At 58.7% G+C, this 12,718-nt stretch overlaps 1 protein-coding gene across 2 annotated transcripts; it reads left to right on the top strand.

Moving 5' to 3' along the window:
• Positions 1-1,629: 1,629 nt before the first annotated feature.
• On the top strand, positions 1,630-12,629 carry FAM171A2 (family with sequence similarity 171 member A2). Of its 2 annotated transcripts, none has more exons than XM_053212209.1 (8): positions 1,630-2,057; positions 6,184-6,411; positions 6,645-6,737; positions 9,186-9,344; positions 9,429-9,608; positions 9,724-9,840; positions 9,962-10,088; positions 10,620-12,628. In XM_053212209.1, the coding sequence occupies exons 2-8, from the start codon at positions 6,267-6,269 to the stop codon at positions 12,100-12,102; spliced, it is 2,304 nt and encodes a 767-aa protein (XP_053068184.1). In that variant the 5' UTR covers positions 1,630-2,057; positions 6,184-6,266; the 3' UTR covers positions 12,103-12,628. The 2 variants fall into 2 exon arrangements, with proteins under 2 accessions (XP_053068184.1, XP_026904790.1); XM_027048989.2 differs by lacking the exon at positions 1,630-2,057 and adding an exon at positions 2,631-2,884 and having other exon boundaries at positions 10,620-12,629.
• The last annotated feature ends 89 nt before the right edge of the window (positions 12,630-12,718 follow it).

Genomic DNA, 12,718 nt, shown 5'->3' with positions numbered 1-12,718 from the left:
AGAAAAGAAAAAAAAGAAAGCTTTTAAAGCCATGTTCAGATTGAGGAGGGGCAGGGGAGGCTGACTAAACCCTCAGCCTGAGGAAGGCAGCATCACACCAGGGAGAGGAGATTAGGCATTGCTGTCCAGCTACCCTTCCTCCCCATCAAGGAGAAGGCTCTTCAGTTAGGAAAGAGGCCCGGGGCAAGGAGTTCACGGGCCTAGGAATGGAAGATAGCTCTCCCTCCGCCCGCTGAGACTGGAATCCAGGGATAGCTGTCAGGGTCCACCAGGAGTCCTGAGAAACATGTTGATTTATGGGTTCAATAAATATTTATTGAGTGCCTACCATGTGCCCAGTGCTCTCCCAGTGCTGAGATGGGGGAATGAACAAAACAAAGTACCTGCCCTTTTGGAATTTACATTCAACCCGGGGTAAAGAGGAAACAAGTAAATAAATGTATGGTCAGTGGTGGTCAGTGCTGGGAGTAAAAATAAAGGTAAAGAGATTGTGATAGAATTCTGTGGGAGAGGGCTGCCATTTTAGGTAGAGTGGTCAGGGAAGGCCTCTCCGATGAGGTGAGGAGAGAGATGGATGAAAGAGACAATGGCTGCACAGGAATAACATGTTTTGGACAGAAAGAGCAGCCAGTGAAAAGGCCCTGAGGTGGGAGCAAGCTTGATGTGTTTAAGTAAAAGCAAGGAGGCCCATGGATTGGAGGCAGGCATGGGTCCAGTTGAGGTCAGGGCTGGGGAGCAGGCAGGCAGCATCTTTCAGCCATGGGTAGGACTTTGGACTAGATGCTAAGTGTTGGGGGAAGCCATTGATGAACAGACTTACTTCACAGGAACTTCTGGTATTTGATTTTACCCAAATAGGTAAAGGTAAATGTTGAAAAGAAAACAATTTGACATCCATGCATGGCAAGTTCCAGAACAGGTTTTTAGTTGGGTGACTGTGACTGCTTAGGAAAAGATTAAGCTGCTGTGATCCTTCAACACCAGCCAGACTCCCTCTCCACTCCACCACTGCAACTGGATGGGCCCAGACAGTTTATCTTGATCCAGCAAAGCGTTTGGCAAGACAGAAATGTGAGCTGGATTTAAAACTGAAGAATTTTGATAAAGCTGAAGAAGATCTCTAGAAGGTTGTTCCTTCTACAAGCTCCATCCTGGTTCTGAGCTGCCTGGTATTGTCATGAGACCCCTGAAAGGAGGCAGGGAAGCTGCTCTCCACCCCGCAGGTGGCTGCTGGCTGTGAGGGAGCCCCAGCACAATGGGTGACTGAAGCCCATTCAAGGCAGCCTTGACAGATTGTAAAGTTGGGTGGAAACCAACAAGATGAAACTCACCAGGGACGAATGCTAAATCCTGTGTTGAGGTTGTGAAAAATTGGTTACATAAGAAGACTGGGAAATCTGGTTAGATGGAAATTTCTGAGAAAGAGGGAGGAAGGGGGAGAGGGAGAGACAAAAGGAGGGAAACAAGAAAAGAAAAAGAAAAAAAGAATGAAAGAAGAGAAGGGAGAGAAGGTAGGAGGAAGGGAGGAAGGAAGGAAGGGAGGAAGGAAGGAAGGAAGGAAGGAAGGAAGGAAGGAAGGAAGGAAGGAAGGAAGAAGGAAGGGAGGGAGGGAGGAGGAAGGAAAAAAGAATCTGGTATCACAAACTCATAACAAGGTTCTTTAAGTCAGAGGATCAACTAGGAGACCCAGTGAGGAGAGAATCCTGTTGTCCTCTGGGGGACAATGTCCTTGCTCTAAGTATCCAATCCCTTTTGGGACACCACACTGTGAGAAGGAGAAGGTGAAAATCAGAGAAAACCAAGAGAGGGATACCAGATTAGTGAGGATTTGGCCACCCAGAAACTACATAATGATGACAACCAGAAGCTGGAAAAAAAGAGAGCTTGGCTGTGAGGCTAGGGAAGGCTTCAAATGTGAGGTTCAAATGTAGCTAAGGAAGAAGGAAAAGACTGCCATACATGAACCAGTGGTGATTCCCAGAGAGAAACTGCTTGCACCTCTAGAAGAAATTCCTAAGCATTATGACTGCCCAACGGTGGATCTTATCTGAGTGGAGGTGAGCTTCCACTTCACCCTGGGCCAACAATAGCACCATTATCGCGCCCTTCCTCGTCAAGCATATGCTAGATCCTTTATATCATTATCTCAATTAATCATAACAACAGCCACACGAGGTAGAGATTATTACAATTCTCACTTTAAAGGAAGGCTGAGGACCAGAGGCGAAGTAACTTGCTCATGGCTCAACAGGCAGAAGCTAGAGACCAGGACTGACTGATTCCCATTGCGTGGGTGTTTGTGCAGGTAGAACTGGGCAGTTTCTACACTTTTTGGAAACACTCGTGACGGTCTCACCTCTTTGAGTGTGTGGTGAGCCTTTCTCCCTCCCAAATTTTGCACCAAATTTCAAGGGCTCTGGACCTCCAAGAACCCGGGTGATTGGACCCTCTTCGTTGCACTCCCTTGCAGCTCTGGGTCTGGGAGCGCGGGGTCGGGGCTGCAGGGTGAGCGGAGGGCGGGCAGGGCGGGCGGGCGGCGTGCGGAGCTGGGCGGTGAGGGGGCGGTGCCCCAGGCCCGCGGGGTGGGGCGCCGCCTGCAGGGGGCGCTGGCGGCGGCTCCGGGCGGAGACAATCGTGCTGAGCGGCCGCCGCAGCCAGAGCGGGAGCCCGAGCGGCGCGGCGCGGCGCAGAGCTGGGGCTGAGCGGGGCCGGCCGAGCGGGGCCGGGCGGGAGCCATGGGCCGCTAGGGCCCCGCCGAGCCCCGCGATGCCGCCGCCGAGTGGCCCCAGCGTCCTCGCGCGGCTGCTGCCGCTGCTGGGGCTGCTGCTCGGCGGCGCCTCCCGGGCTCCCGGCAAGTCGCCGCCGGAGCCCCCCAGCCCGCAGGGTGAGTCTCGGCCAGGAGGGGCAGCGATCGCGGGCCTGCGCCCCCTCCATCGGGCCCCCGCCCGCCAGCCCCCTCTTCGCGGCGCTCGTGAATTGGGGGGGTACTCTGTTCCGTGGGTTTGGGTGGGGGGAGCCAGGCGACTTCGGGTCGGCGCTTACGGGGGAGAGGAGGAAGGGAGAGGGAGACTGCCAGGGCGGGGGTCTCGGGGAGACACAATGGGGAGAGCGGGGGTCCCCAGGCTCCGCGCCGCCTCCCCCTCTCGCCTTGTTTTTCTCTCTCCTGGTCCGCGAGGCGCTGCTGCCTGAGCCATTGTCTACCGAAGACACCCGCCCAGGGGCGGGCTGGGGCGGGCGCCCGCTCTGCAGCCCCCTGCGGGTTCCTCGCTCCTGACGCGGGCTGGGTGGGGGCGCCAGCATCGGCTGCCACCTTGGACCCGGACGGGGGCTGGGCGCCTGGAGCTGGGTTGGAAGGGGGGAGGGGAGAAGGGGGAGTGGGTGAGGCGGTGGGCGGATTGACTGCTCGAATGGGGTTCTTCGCTCTGGAGCCTGACAGCCCCCGGCCGGCCCCCCAGGTTCAGAATTGGGGATGTACCAAAGAAACGCTGTCAAACCTTGAGGGGGGAGGGCATGCAGTTTGGGGGGATCTGGAAAAAGGGGTACGCGGTGATTCCCAGCCAAAGCGCATGGCAGGGCTGTGGTGGCGGAGCCATGCTGAGCTGGCTAGCTGGCTGTGGGCTGTGCCGGCTAGGAGGGCAGGTGCCTGGGTTCCCGTCCAGCAGGCCTCCGGCCCACTCCTATCCCCAGCCCTCCCCCAGGTCACCCCTCCTCATCTAACCTCTCCATCGCGGTGGAGGAGAGCCTCCCGGCGCCTCACGGGCCCAGGTGGGTGTGTGAGGTGGGGGGTGGGGTGGTCTCCTGCAGCGGGAGAGGGTGGGAGAGCTAGACCACGACTCCCTACCGACGCCTGGGTTCTCCGGGCCTCGCCCACTCCAGCCCTGCGCCCACCTTCCAGCCTCCTGCCCCACCACCCCAGCTACTGTTCCCTCTATCGCCTCTGGGCCCCGTCCCTGCCCGAAACGGTGCTCTCCATTTCTCATCTCCCCACCAAGGAGCTGACAGGAAAAACGGGGGGTGGGGGGGGCGTCTGGATGAGGGAAGTGGGGTCCGGATGAAGGCAGGGGGTCGGATTTCCTCCTGGAATGAGGCAGGGCTGAAGCCTGGAGAGGCGGATACTGTATGGAATGCCAAGCTTGAGAAATGGGGAAGGCTCACCTCTGGCCTCAGTCTTCCCTGCTCTCTGCGGGAGGAGAGGAGGGTTTGATGGATAGGAAGGGGCCCTGGCTTCTCAAGAAGCCTCTCCTTCAAGTCCTGTACCCCAGGGGAGGGGGCCCAGGGCATTGGCTGGAATAGAGCCAGGATAGAGGGCTCTCCCAGGCCACTGGCTGAGAGCCCAGGTTGAGGGGAAGCGGGAAGAGAATCTGCTAGGCACCTGCCCACCCCTTCCCACCAATGTCTCCTTCAGGCCTACCCACCCACCCCCGTCGTGTTCCTTGGGCCCCTTCCCCTCATCTGAGGCTCTGGCCCTTAGAACCCAAAGCATTCCCTCAAATGACCATATTCCAGACTCCTGGGTCCCTTCTTCCCAGCTGCTCTATCCAGCTGCTCCTAGCCGGGGGTAGGGGTGGGGAGTAGCCAAGCCCCTCTGGCTTCTCAGAATTCCTCCTGAGTGGTAGTGGAGGAGGGGCAGGGAAACTGTCAGCTCCTGGGAAAAGCAGAGTAGGCAAGAGTCAAGTGTGTGCACCCACCCTGCCAAGTTGGGCTTTGGCCTGGGAGGGGTGAGGGAGGTGGGTTCAGGAGAACAGCTGGATGGGATGCCAGGGCCAGGCGTGTCGCTGGCCTTGGGGTTGGAAGCCTGAGATAAGACACCTGTCACTGTTGAGTGTCAGGCTCCACCCATGAGTGCCCCTTACCTCCCCATGCCCTGCTGCCCCGAGCTTCCAGGGCACTTGGACTCTCCTAGGTTGGACTCTCCAGCACCTAACCCACTCCCCACCCATCTTCTGGGCCCTGCAATGAGGCCTCTGTACCTTTCTAGGTATGGAAACCTCCTCCCATTATTAGCAGCAAGGTAGGGGTGAGGTATGTTCTTGAGGGAGGGACCTTGTTGAGTGGAGAGAGGTAGATGGTAATACGGATCAGAGAGGCTGCCTGGGGAGTCCATGACGACAACTCCAGGCCTGGTCCCTACCGGTCACTCTGTCTGAGCTCAGGACACCTGCAGGCCCACCCTGGACAAGCTGTCCTGGGTCCAGGGGCAGAGGTGGCTGGAAAGCAAAAAACTTGGACTTCCCTTCTCAGCCCTCTCCACACCAGTTTCCCTTGGGCCTGGGTCAGCCCCCCCCCCAGATCTCTTTCCCCTTGCCAGGGCCCCAGCTCTCTGCCCATCTCCTGGGAGGAATGAGGGCGTTGCCATGGTGACTGACTTGTAGCTGACCAGTTGGGAGGGGGCAGGCAGTACTTGTGAGGGGGAGGGGTTAGGGAGGTACTCGGTTGGGCTTAGGGCTTGGGGTGAGTCCCTAAATCTGAAAGGAAACAAGCTTGTGCAAAGGATTCTGGGAAGAGAATGAATGAGGGGAATGACCAGCTCCCTAGTGTCCCCTTTCTCAGCTTTCTCTTCAGAACCAAAACTCTGACCCAGCCTCCCTCCCTCCCCTTCTCATTGGCTGAATCTTGGTCTCTCTCCTCTCCATCTGCAGACCCTTGGTCTTCTGCTTAGTCCTCCTTTCTCAGCCCTCATCCCTCTCCCCTCCCTGACACGTGCCCCATAGGGTCCAGTGGTTAAGAATTTGGGTCTAGAGTCATACTTCCAGGTGTGGATCCCAGGTCTCCCGTTAACTGCAATGCAAGTGTCTAAACTTTGAGTCTCAGCCTCTTAATCTGTAAAATGGACTAAGAACATATTTGATGGAATCTAATACATCATTGACCGTAAGATGCACCATTATTTCATGTGCCAGTAAGAAAAGAAAAAATGCTGCCAATTGTAATTATGACATCATCAATCATAGGCATAATCTGAGTTCAGAAATGTTAAAATGTGGAAAAAGTGCATGTGTTAGCACCCCCTACCTCACAGGCTGGTGTGAGGTTTAAATGAGGGCCCTACCAATGCCGACTCTTAGGAAACCTTGTCTCACCTGGACCCCAAAGCTGCTTCTAACCCACAGCCCCCTCCTCTGATCTTGGGGCTCCCTCCAGTTCTTTTTCCCCCCGTTCCTCCTCACTCTCCTCACCCCACAGAGATCCTGATCAAGGTGCAGGTGTATGTGAGCGGGGAGCTGGTGCCCTTGGCCCGGGCCTCAGTGGATGTGTTTGGGAACCGGATGCTGCTTGCCGCTGGCACCACGGACTCCGAGGGCGTGGCCATACTGCCCCTCAGCTACCGTTTGGGCACCTGGGTGCTGGTCACTGCTGCTCGCCCTGGCTTTCTCACCAACTCTGTGCCCTGGCGTGTTGACAAGCTGCCCTGTGAGTGCAGGGGCAGGTGGAGGGGGGGTGGGCAGCAGCTGACCCCATCAGCCCCTTCCCAAAATAGTCCCCGGGGGTGGAGGGGGCAGACTTTCCAGCAGCTGCTGCCCGGGCAGGGGTACACAGAGGGGGCTGAAGGAAGATGAAGTCACTGGGATTCAGATGGAAGGAGTGCCCGGCCTTGGGGTTTGGGGGGAGCTTTCTCTGGTGCTGACTGGCCACCCCTCCCACAGTGTATGCATCAGTCAGCCTCTACCTGCTTCCCGAGCGGCCGGCCACCCTCATCCTCTATGAGGACCTGGTGCACATCCTCTTGGGCTCTCCTGGTAAGGCTCCTCTTTCCCCCCTACCTCATACCAGCTCCTCTTCCTCCCCCCCTGACCTGGGTGTAGAGAGCTCCACTCTTCCACAGATTAGCTGGATGCCCTTGAGCAAGTCCCTTAACCTCTCTGAGCCTTAGTTTGTTCCTCTGTAAGATGTGGATATTGATAGTATCTATGTGATCAGATTGAAGTAAGGATTAAATATCATCAAACATGCAAAAAAAAAAAAAAAACCAGCACAGAAGGTGGTCAATAAATGTTTATTACTATTGGGGCTTCTCGTGATTTCTATTCTCCCTCTACTCCTACTATTAGAATCCCCACTCCCTGCCACCTGTTTCACTGGTGGATCTACATGTACTTCTTGTGCACCTACTGGGTGCTTGGTTATGTTAGAAGGCTGCGAGGGGGTCATTCCATAGCTATTGGACAACTGTCAAGTGCAAGGCCTGGAGAAATCCCACAGTGGTACCTGTCTACTCACGGCTTCAGTCTCTGTGCTGCGCCAGGCATTGTGTCTGGTGCTGGGGAACAATGGGAAGAAAGAACCCGCTCCCTGCCTTGTGGAGTTCACAGACAAGTAGGAAGACAAACAGATCCCTGCGAACCCTGAACTAATTACAAAGCAGGTAGAGCCATGGAGTAGAGGGCAGCCGCCCTTAGTATTGAGACAACTCTACCCTGTGAGTGTAGCAGGGCAAGAGAATTTGGGGACGGGAGCTATGGACCATGTGGGCTTGGGAGTTGAAGGGGGAGCAAGGAGGCGCCCTCACTGGAGAGGAATCCAGATGCAGGGGCAGAAGTGGACAGTGAGGGTGCAGGGAATGCTCTGGTCTGGCTCTGCAGGTGGCGTGCCTGGTGCAGACTGGTTGATCTGGCTCGTACCAGGGAGCCACAGTGGATTTTGGAGACAGAGGACACCCACCCCCACCCCCTCCAATTTATATTCTTAGCTTGTGCCCTTGTTCCCAAGTTACTTGTTTGCTTACCTTCATTTCCCTGGTCCTGAACCAGAGGCTCCTAAAAACTGTCTTTGGAGGTTTGTAAAATGCACACAAGGGGCATCTGGCTGGCTCAGTCGGTAGAGCATGCAACTCTCGATCTCAAGGTTGTGAGTTCAAGCCCATGTTGGGTGTGGAGTCTACTTTAAAAAATAATTAAAAAATAACAAAATGCCAAATTATCTCTTTGTTGCCCCCTAGTTTACAGCCCTCCCATGGCTCCCACTGCTTTCAAAGTCAAGCCTCAAGTCCTTCACAAAGCTGACTGTGCCCTGTGGGGCCTACGTGCCACTCAGTCACCTGGGGTCCCCAGCCAGCACACTGCCCCATGCCTCTGGGCCTTTCTCTTGTCCGTTTTCCTGGAGCCCCCTTTATATCCTATTTCCTGGTGGAGTCTTACTCACCACGCAAGACTCCACAGGACCTACCCCAGCTGGGTGGGCCGAGTGGCCTTTGTACCGTATTTTAATAGCAAGGTATGATGTTAAGGGGCTGAGAAGTTGGGCTGGCACCAGGCTTCCTGGGCTTCAGTTAGGCTCCAGGATTGTGACCTTGGGCAAGTCACTAAACTTCTCCTGCCTCCATTTCTGCATGTATACAACAGGGTTGATAATGAAAGCACCTACTTCAGGGGCTGTTGTACTAATCATAGGGGTTAACACTGATTAGAACAGTGTCCAGTATATCTTAAAGCTTAATAAGTGTTAGCGACGACCACACTGTACTGGAATTGTTTATACGCCCCCTCCACCCCAAAACAGGCAGGCAGACAGACAGACGCGCGCGCGTGCACACACACACACACACACACACACACGACCTAAGCTGTGTAATGTAGTGGTCAGTAGCCACATGTGGCTCTTTAAATAGATTAAAAATTCATTAAATTAAAAAAAATGAAAAATGAATCCAGTTTCTCAGTCACACTAGCCACCTTTCAAGTGCTTAATAGCCATGTGTCTCTAATGGGGACTGTAATGGGCAGCACAGAGAACATTTCCATCCAACACAGCAGAAAGTTCTAATGGGTACCAAAATGGACAGTGCTGCACAAGACTGTGAACTTGAAGGCAGGGAATTGCGGATTGTGTTTTATTCAACTTTGTATCTCTAGCACCTAGCACAGTGTTGCCACACAGTAGTCAATAGTAACTGTTTGAGGACCTGAACCTCAGCATTTTATGGGTTAATGAGGAAATAGTGTTTCAGAGAGAGCAAGTAACTCGCTCAGGGTCACACAGCTAGGACTAGATTTCAGGTCCGTGTCCTTTTTCCTTTCCAGGTTAACGTTCTATGAATGCCCAGTTCTCTCCCCAAGTCACAACCCTCCCTGACCTTCCCAAGTGGCCTGACCCAATAGCTCCCTTCTCCTCGGATACTTGCTTTCTGCTCTGGTCCCTGGGGAACCTTGTCCCTGGCCAATCCACAGGAGGCCCCCCTCTCCATCCAGGTGCCCGCTCCCAGCCGTGGGTGCAGTTCCAGCGCCGGGCTGCCCGCCTGCCGGTCAGCTCTACCTACAGCCAGCTCTGGGCCTCGCTCACACCCGCCAGCACCCAGCAGGAAATGCGTGCTTTCCCTGCCTTCCTGGGCACCGAGGCCTCCAGCTCAGGTATGCTGGGTGTCAGCATGGAAGGGATGTCCTCCTCCCATCAGGACTCACCCCTCAGCCCTTGTGTCTCCTTCCCCCACCCAGGCAATGGCTCCTGGCTGGAGCTGATGCCGCTGGCTGCTGTCAGCGTGCACCTACTAACAGGCAACGGAACAGAAGTGCCACTCTCAGGCCCCATTCACCTGTCCCTGCCCGTGCCCTCCGAGCCTCGTGCCCTTACGGCGGGCACCAGCATTCCAGCCTGGAGGTTCGACCCCAAGAGTGGTGAGTGCCTCAAGGGGTGCAGCCGCTGGAGTTTGGGGAAAGAAAGTGGGACTTAGCTGGGGCAGGGCGGGGGTGGGGAGTGGCATTGAGTTTCATGAAACTCCCGTCTCTCCAGGGCTGTGGGTACGCAACGGCACTGGTGTGATCCGGAAGGAAGGCCGGCAGCTCTACTGGACTTTCATTTCCCCCCAGCTGGGGTACTGGGCAGCTGCCATGGCTTCCCCCACCACTGGTGAGAGATGGGGGGACAGTGGGGACAGGGGGCAGTGGGGGAAGGGGAGGTTGGGAGCATAGACTCCTGAAAGGCAGGAAGGGCGTCCATGCCTGGAATGCTAAGCCCTTGCTTGGCACAGGACTGGTCACCATCACATCAGGCATCCAGGACATCGGCACCTACCACACCATCTTTCTGCTCACCATCCTGGCAGCGCTGGCCCTGCTGGTGCTCATTCTGCTGTGTCTGCTCATCTACTACTGCCGGTGAGTGCCTCCCAATCCCCCAACCTCCCCTCATCCCATGCGGACAGAAGCCTGCTCTGTGCCTAGTGTTGGGCTGGGCGCTTGGGCCCCAAAGATGCATAAAATACAATTCCAGTCTTCAAGGCACTGACAGGAAAGGACCGCCAGTGCACATGCACAGACCTGAGAGACTGGTGGCTGAAGAGACGTGGGGGGGGGGGGGGGGGAGGGGAGGGGAGGAGGCAGGACCCACAGGCCAGGCCCCTCCAAAGGGAGGCCTCAGGCTAGACGTGGCCCTGGTTGGCTTACGTGCTCCCCCAAGGTTCCCACAGCGCCTCCTACAAGCGAAGGACACCCACAGACACCCAAGCTCTTTCCACAGACCTCTCCCCAGGCCCACCTGGGTTCCCCAGCATTTCTCCTGAGTCTCAGGCATTCTCCCCACCCCTCCAACTATATTCAACCCTCGCCTTGCAAATATGGGGTGAGGGAGCAGCTCAGGCTCCCAACGCTTTCCTGAGGTCCTGAGGTCCCGCCCCCAATACCTTCCAGGAGACGCTGCCTGAAGCCGAGGCAACAGCACCGCAAGCTGCAGCTGTCCGGGCCCTCTGATGGTAACAAACGAGACCAGGCCACCTCGATGTCCCAGCTCCACCTCATTTGTGGGGGACCCTTGGAGCCCGCCTCGTCGGGAGACCCTGAGGCTCCGCCCCCAGGCCCCCTGCATTCGGCCTTCTCCAGCTCTCGGGACTTGGCCGCCTCCCGGGACGACTTCTTCCGCGCCAAGCCGCGCTCCGCCAGCCGCCCGGCAGCCGAGCCTGGGGGCGCCCGCGGGGGCGAGGGCGCGGGGCTCAAGGGCGCCCGCTCCGTCGAGGGTCCCGGCGGGCTGGAGCCAGGCCTAGAGGAGTACCGGCGGGGGGGCTCGGCGACCCCCGCCTTCCTGCAGGAGCCGCCCTCTCCGCCGCCGCCCTTCGAGCACTACCTGGGTCACAAGGGAGCAGCCGAGAGCAAGCCCCCCGACTTCCTCCTGTCGCAGTCGGTGGACCAGCTGGCGCGGCCGCCGTCGCTCAGCCAGGCCGGGCAGCTCATCTTCTGCGGCTCCATCGACCACCTCAAGGACAGCGTCTACCGCAACGTCATGCCCACCCTGGTGATTCCCGCGCACTACGTACGCCTCGGCGGCGAGGCGGGCGCAGCGGGGGCGGGCGACGAGCCAGCCCCGCCCGAGGGCACGGGCCCCGGCCCCGCGCGCCCTTTCCCCCCGCCCGACCCCCAGCGCCCGCTGATGCAGGGCCACTCGAGCGCGGGCGGCGAGGGCGGCGGGGGCGGCGGCGGCGGCGAGGGCTGGGGGGGCGGGCGCTCGGCGCCGGTCAGTGGCTCGGTCACCATCCCGGTGCTGTTCAACGAGTCCACCATGGCGCAGCTCAACGGGGAGCTGCAGGCGCTGACCGAGAAGAAGCTGCTCGAACTGGGCGTGAAGCCTCACCCGCGCGCCTGGTTTGTGTCCCTGGACGGGCGCTCCAACTCGCAAGTGCGCCACTCCTACATCGACCTGCAGGCGGGCGGGGGCGGTCGCAGCACCGACGCCAGCCTGGACTCGGGCGTCGACGTCCACGAGGCGCGGCCTGCGCGCCGGCGGCCCCTGCGCGAGGAGCGGGAGCGGACCCCGTCCGCCGCCCCGCCGCCACCCCCGCCGCCGCCGCCGCCTCCCGCGCCCCCGCGCCTGGCGCTCAGCGAGGACACGGAGCCGAGCAGCAGCGAGAGCCGCACGGGCCTCTGCTCCCCCGAGGACAACTCGCTGACGCCGCTGCTGGACGAAGTGGCGGCGCCCGAGGGCCGGGCGGCCACGGTACCCCGGGGTCGGGGCCGCAGCCGCGGGGACAGTTCCCGCAGCAGCGCCAGCGAGCTGCGGCGCGACTCGCTCACCAGCCCGGAGGACGAGCTGGGGGCGGAGGTGGGCGACGAGGCGGGCGACAAGAAGAGCCCTTGGCAGCGCCGGGAGGAGCGGCCGCTTATGGTGTTCAACGTCAAGTAGCGGCTCCGCCCGGGCCGGCCCCGCCTCCGCCCCCGCCCCTTCCACCCGGGCCCGCCCCCAGGGTGCGTGCCCCCGGGGCCCGCGGGGGCCCTCGCTCTTAGTCTTCAGTCCCCCTCCTGGAGAGGTGCCCGGGGGCCTGCGGAGCTGTCCAGTGGTATGTACTGGGTAATGTTTCGGGAGGGACCCGTGTCGACCTCCGACCGGGAGGTGGGAGGGGTCCAGACTCCCATTGGGAGGTGCTGGGGAAGGAGGGCTGGGTGGGGGGAAGCAGTGCCTGTATAAACGTGGCTGTACATAGAAAGATCTATTGTGGGAAAGCAGGAGGGGCAACCGGCCTCAGCAGCTAGTGTGAGGGCTGGGAAGGGAGGGGGCCTTCTCTGTGGACCCCAGGGAGGGGAGGGGATGCTGCTTGCTGACTAGCCCACCTCTGGGCTACGAGGTCACAGGGCTGGTGGCGGGGGCGGCTCTGGGGACTAGGGGATAATGTGATGGGATTGCTGTGGGTAACGGCAAATATAAAACTGGTGAGATTAACTCCGTGTGGGTCTTTCTGTGGGGTTGGGGAATATGGACAGGGGATGGGGGCCCTTGCTCATGGTGGGGCAGGCAGGGTGGC

The sequence above is a fragment of the Acinonyx jubatus genome, chromosome E1 (assembly GCF_027475565.1).
Source record: "Acinonyx jubatus isolate Ajub_Pintada_27869175 chromosome E1, VMU_Ajub_asm_v1.0, whole genome shotgun sequence".
In the NCBI taxonomy this organism is placed as follows: domain Eukaryota; kingdom Metazoa; phylum Chordata; class Mammalia; order Carnivora; family Felidae; genus Acinonyx; species Acinonyx jubatus.
The sequence above is the reverse complement of the archived record's forward strand: the minus strand, read 5'-3'. Positions and strand labels throughout refer to the sequence as shown.

Coding starts and splice junctions, on each gene's coding strand:
- FAM171A2 (XM_027048989.2), top strand. CDS start 2,767: ATGCCGCCGCCGAGTGGCCCCAGCGTCCTCGCGCGGCTGCTGCCGCTG. Junction 2,885..6,183: donor GGAGCCCCCCAGCCCGCAGG/GTGAGTCTCGGC, acceptor CTCACCCCACAG/AGATCCTGATCAAGGTGCAG. Junction 9,609..9,723: donor GAGGTTCGACCCCAAGAGTG/GTGAGTGCCTCA, acceptor CCGTCTCTCCAG/GGCTGTGGGTACGCAACGGC.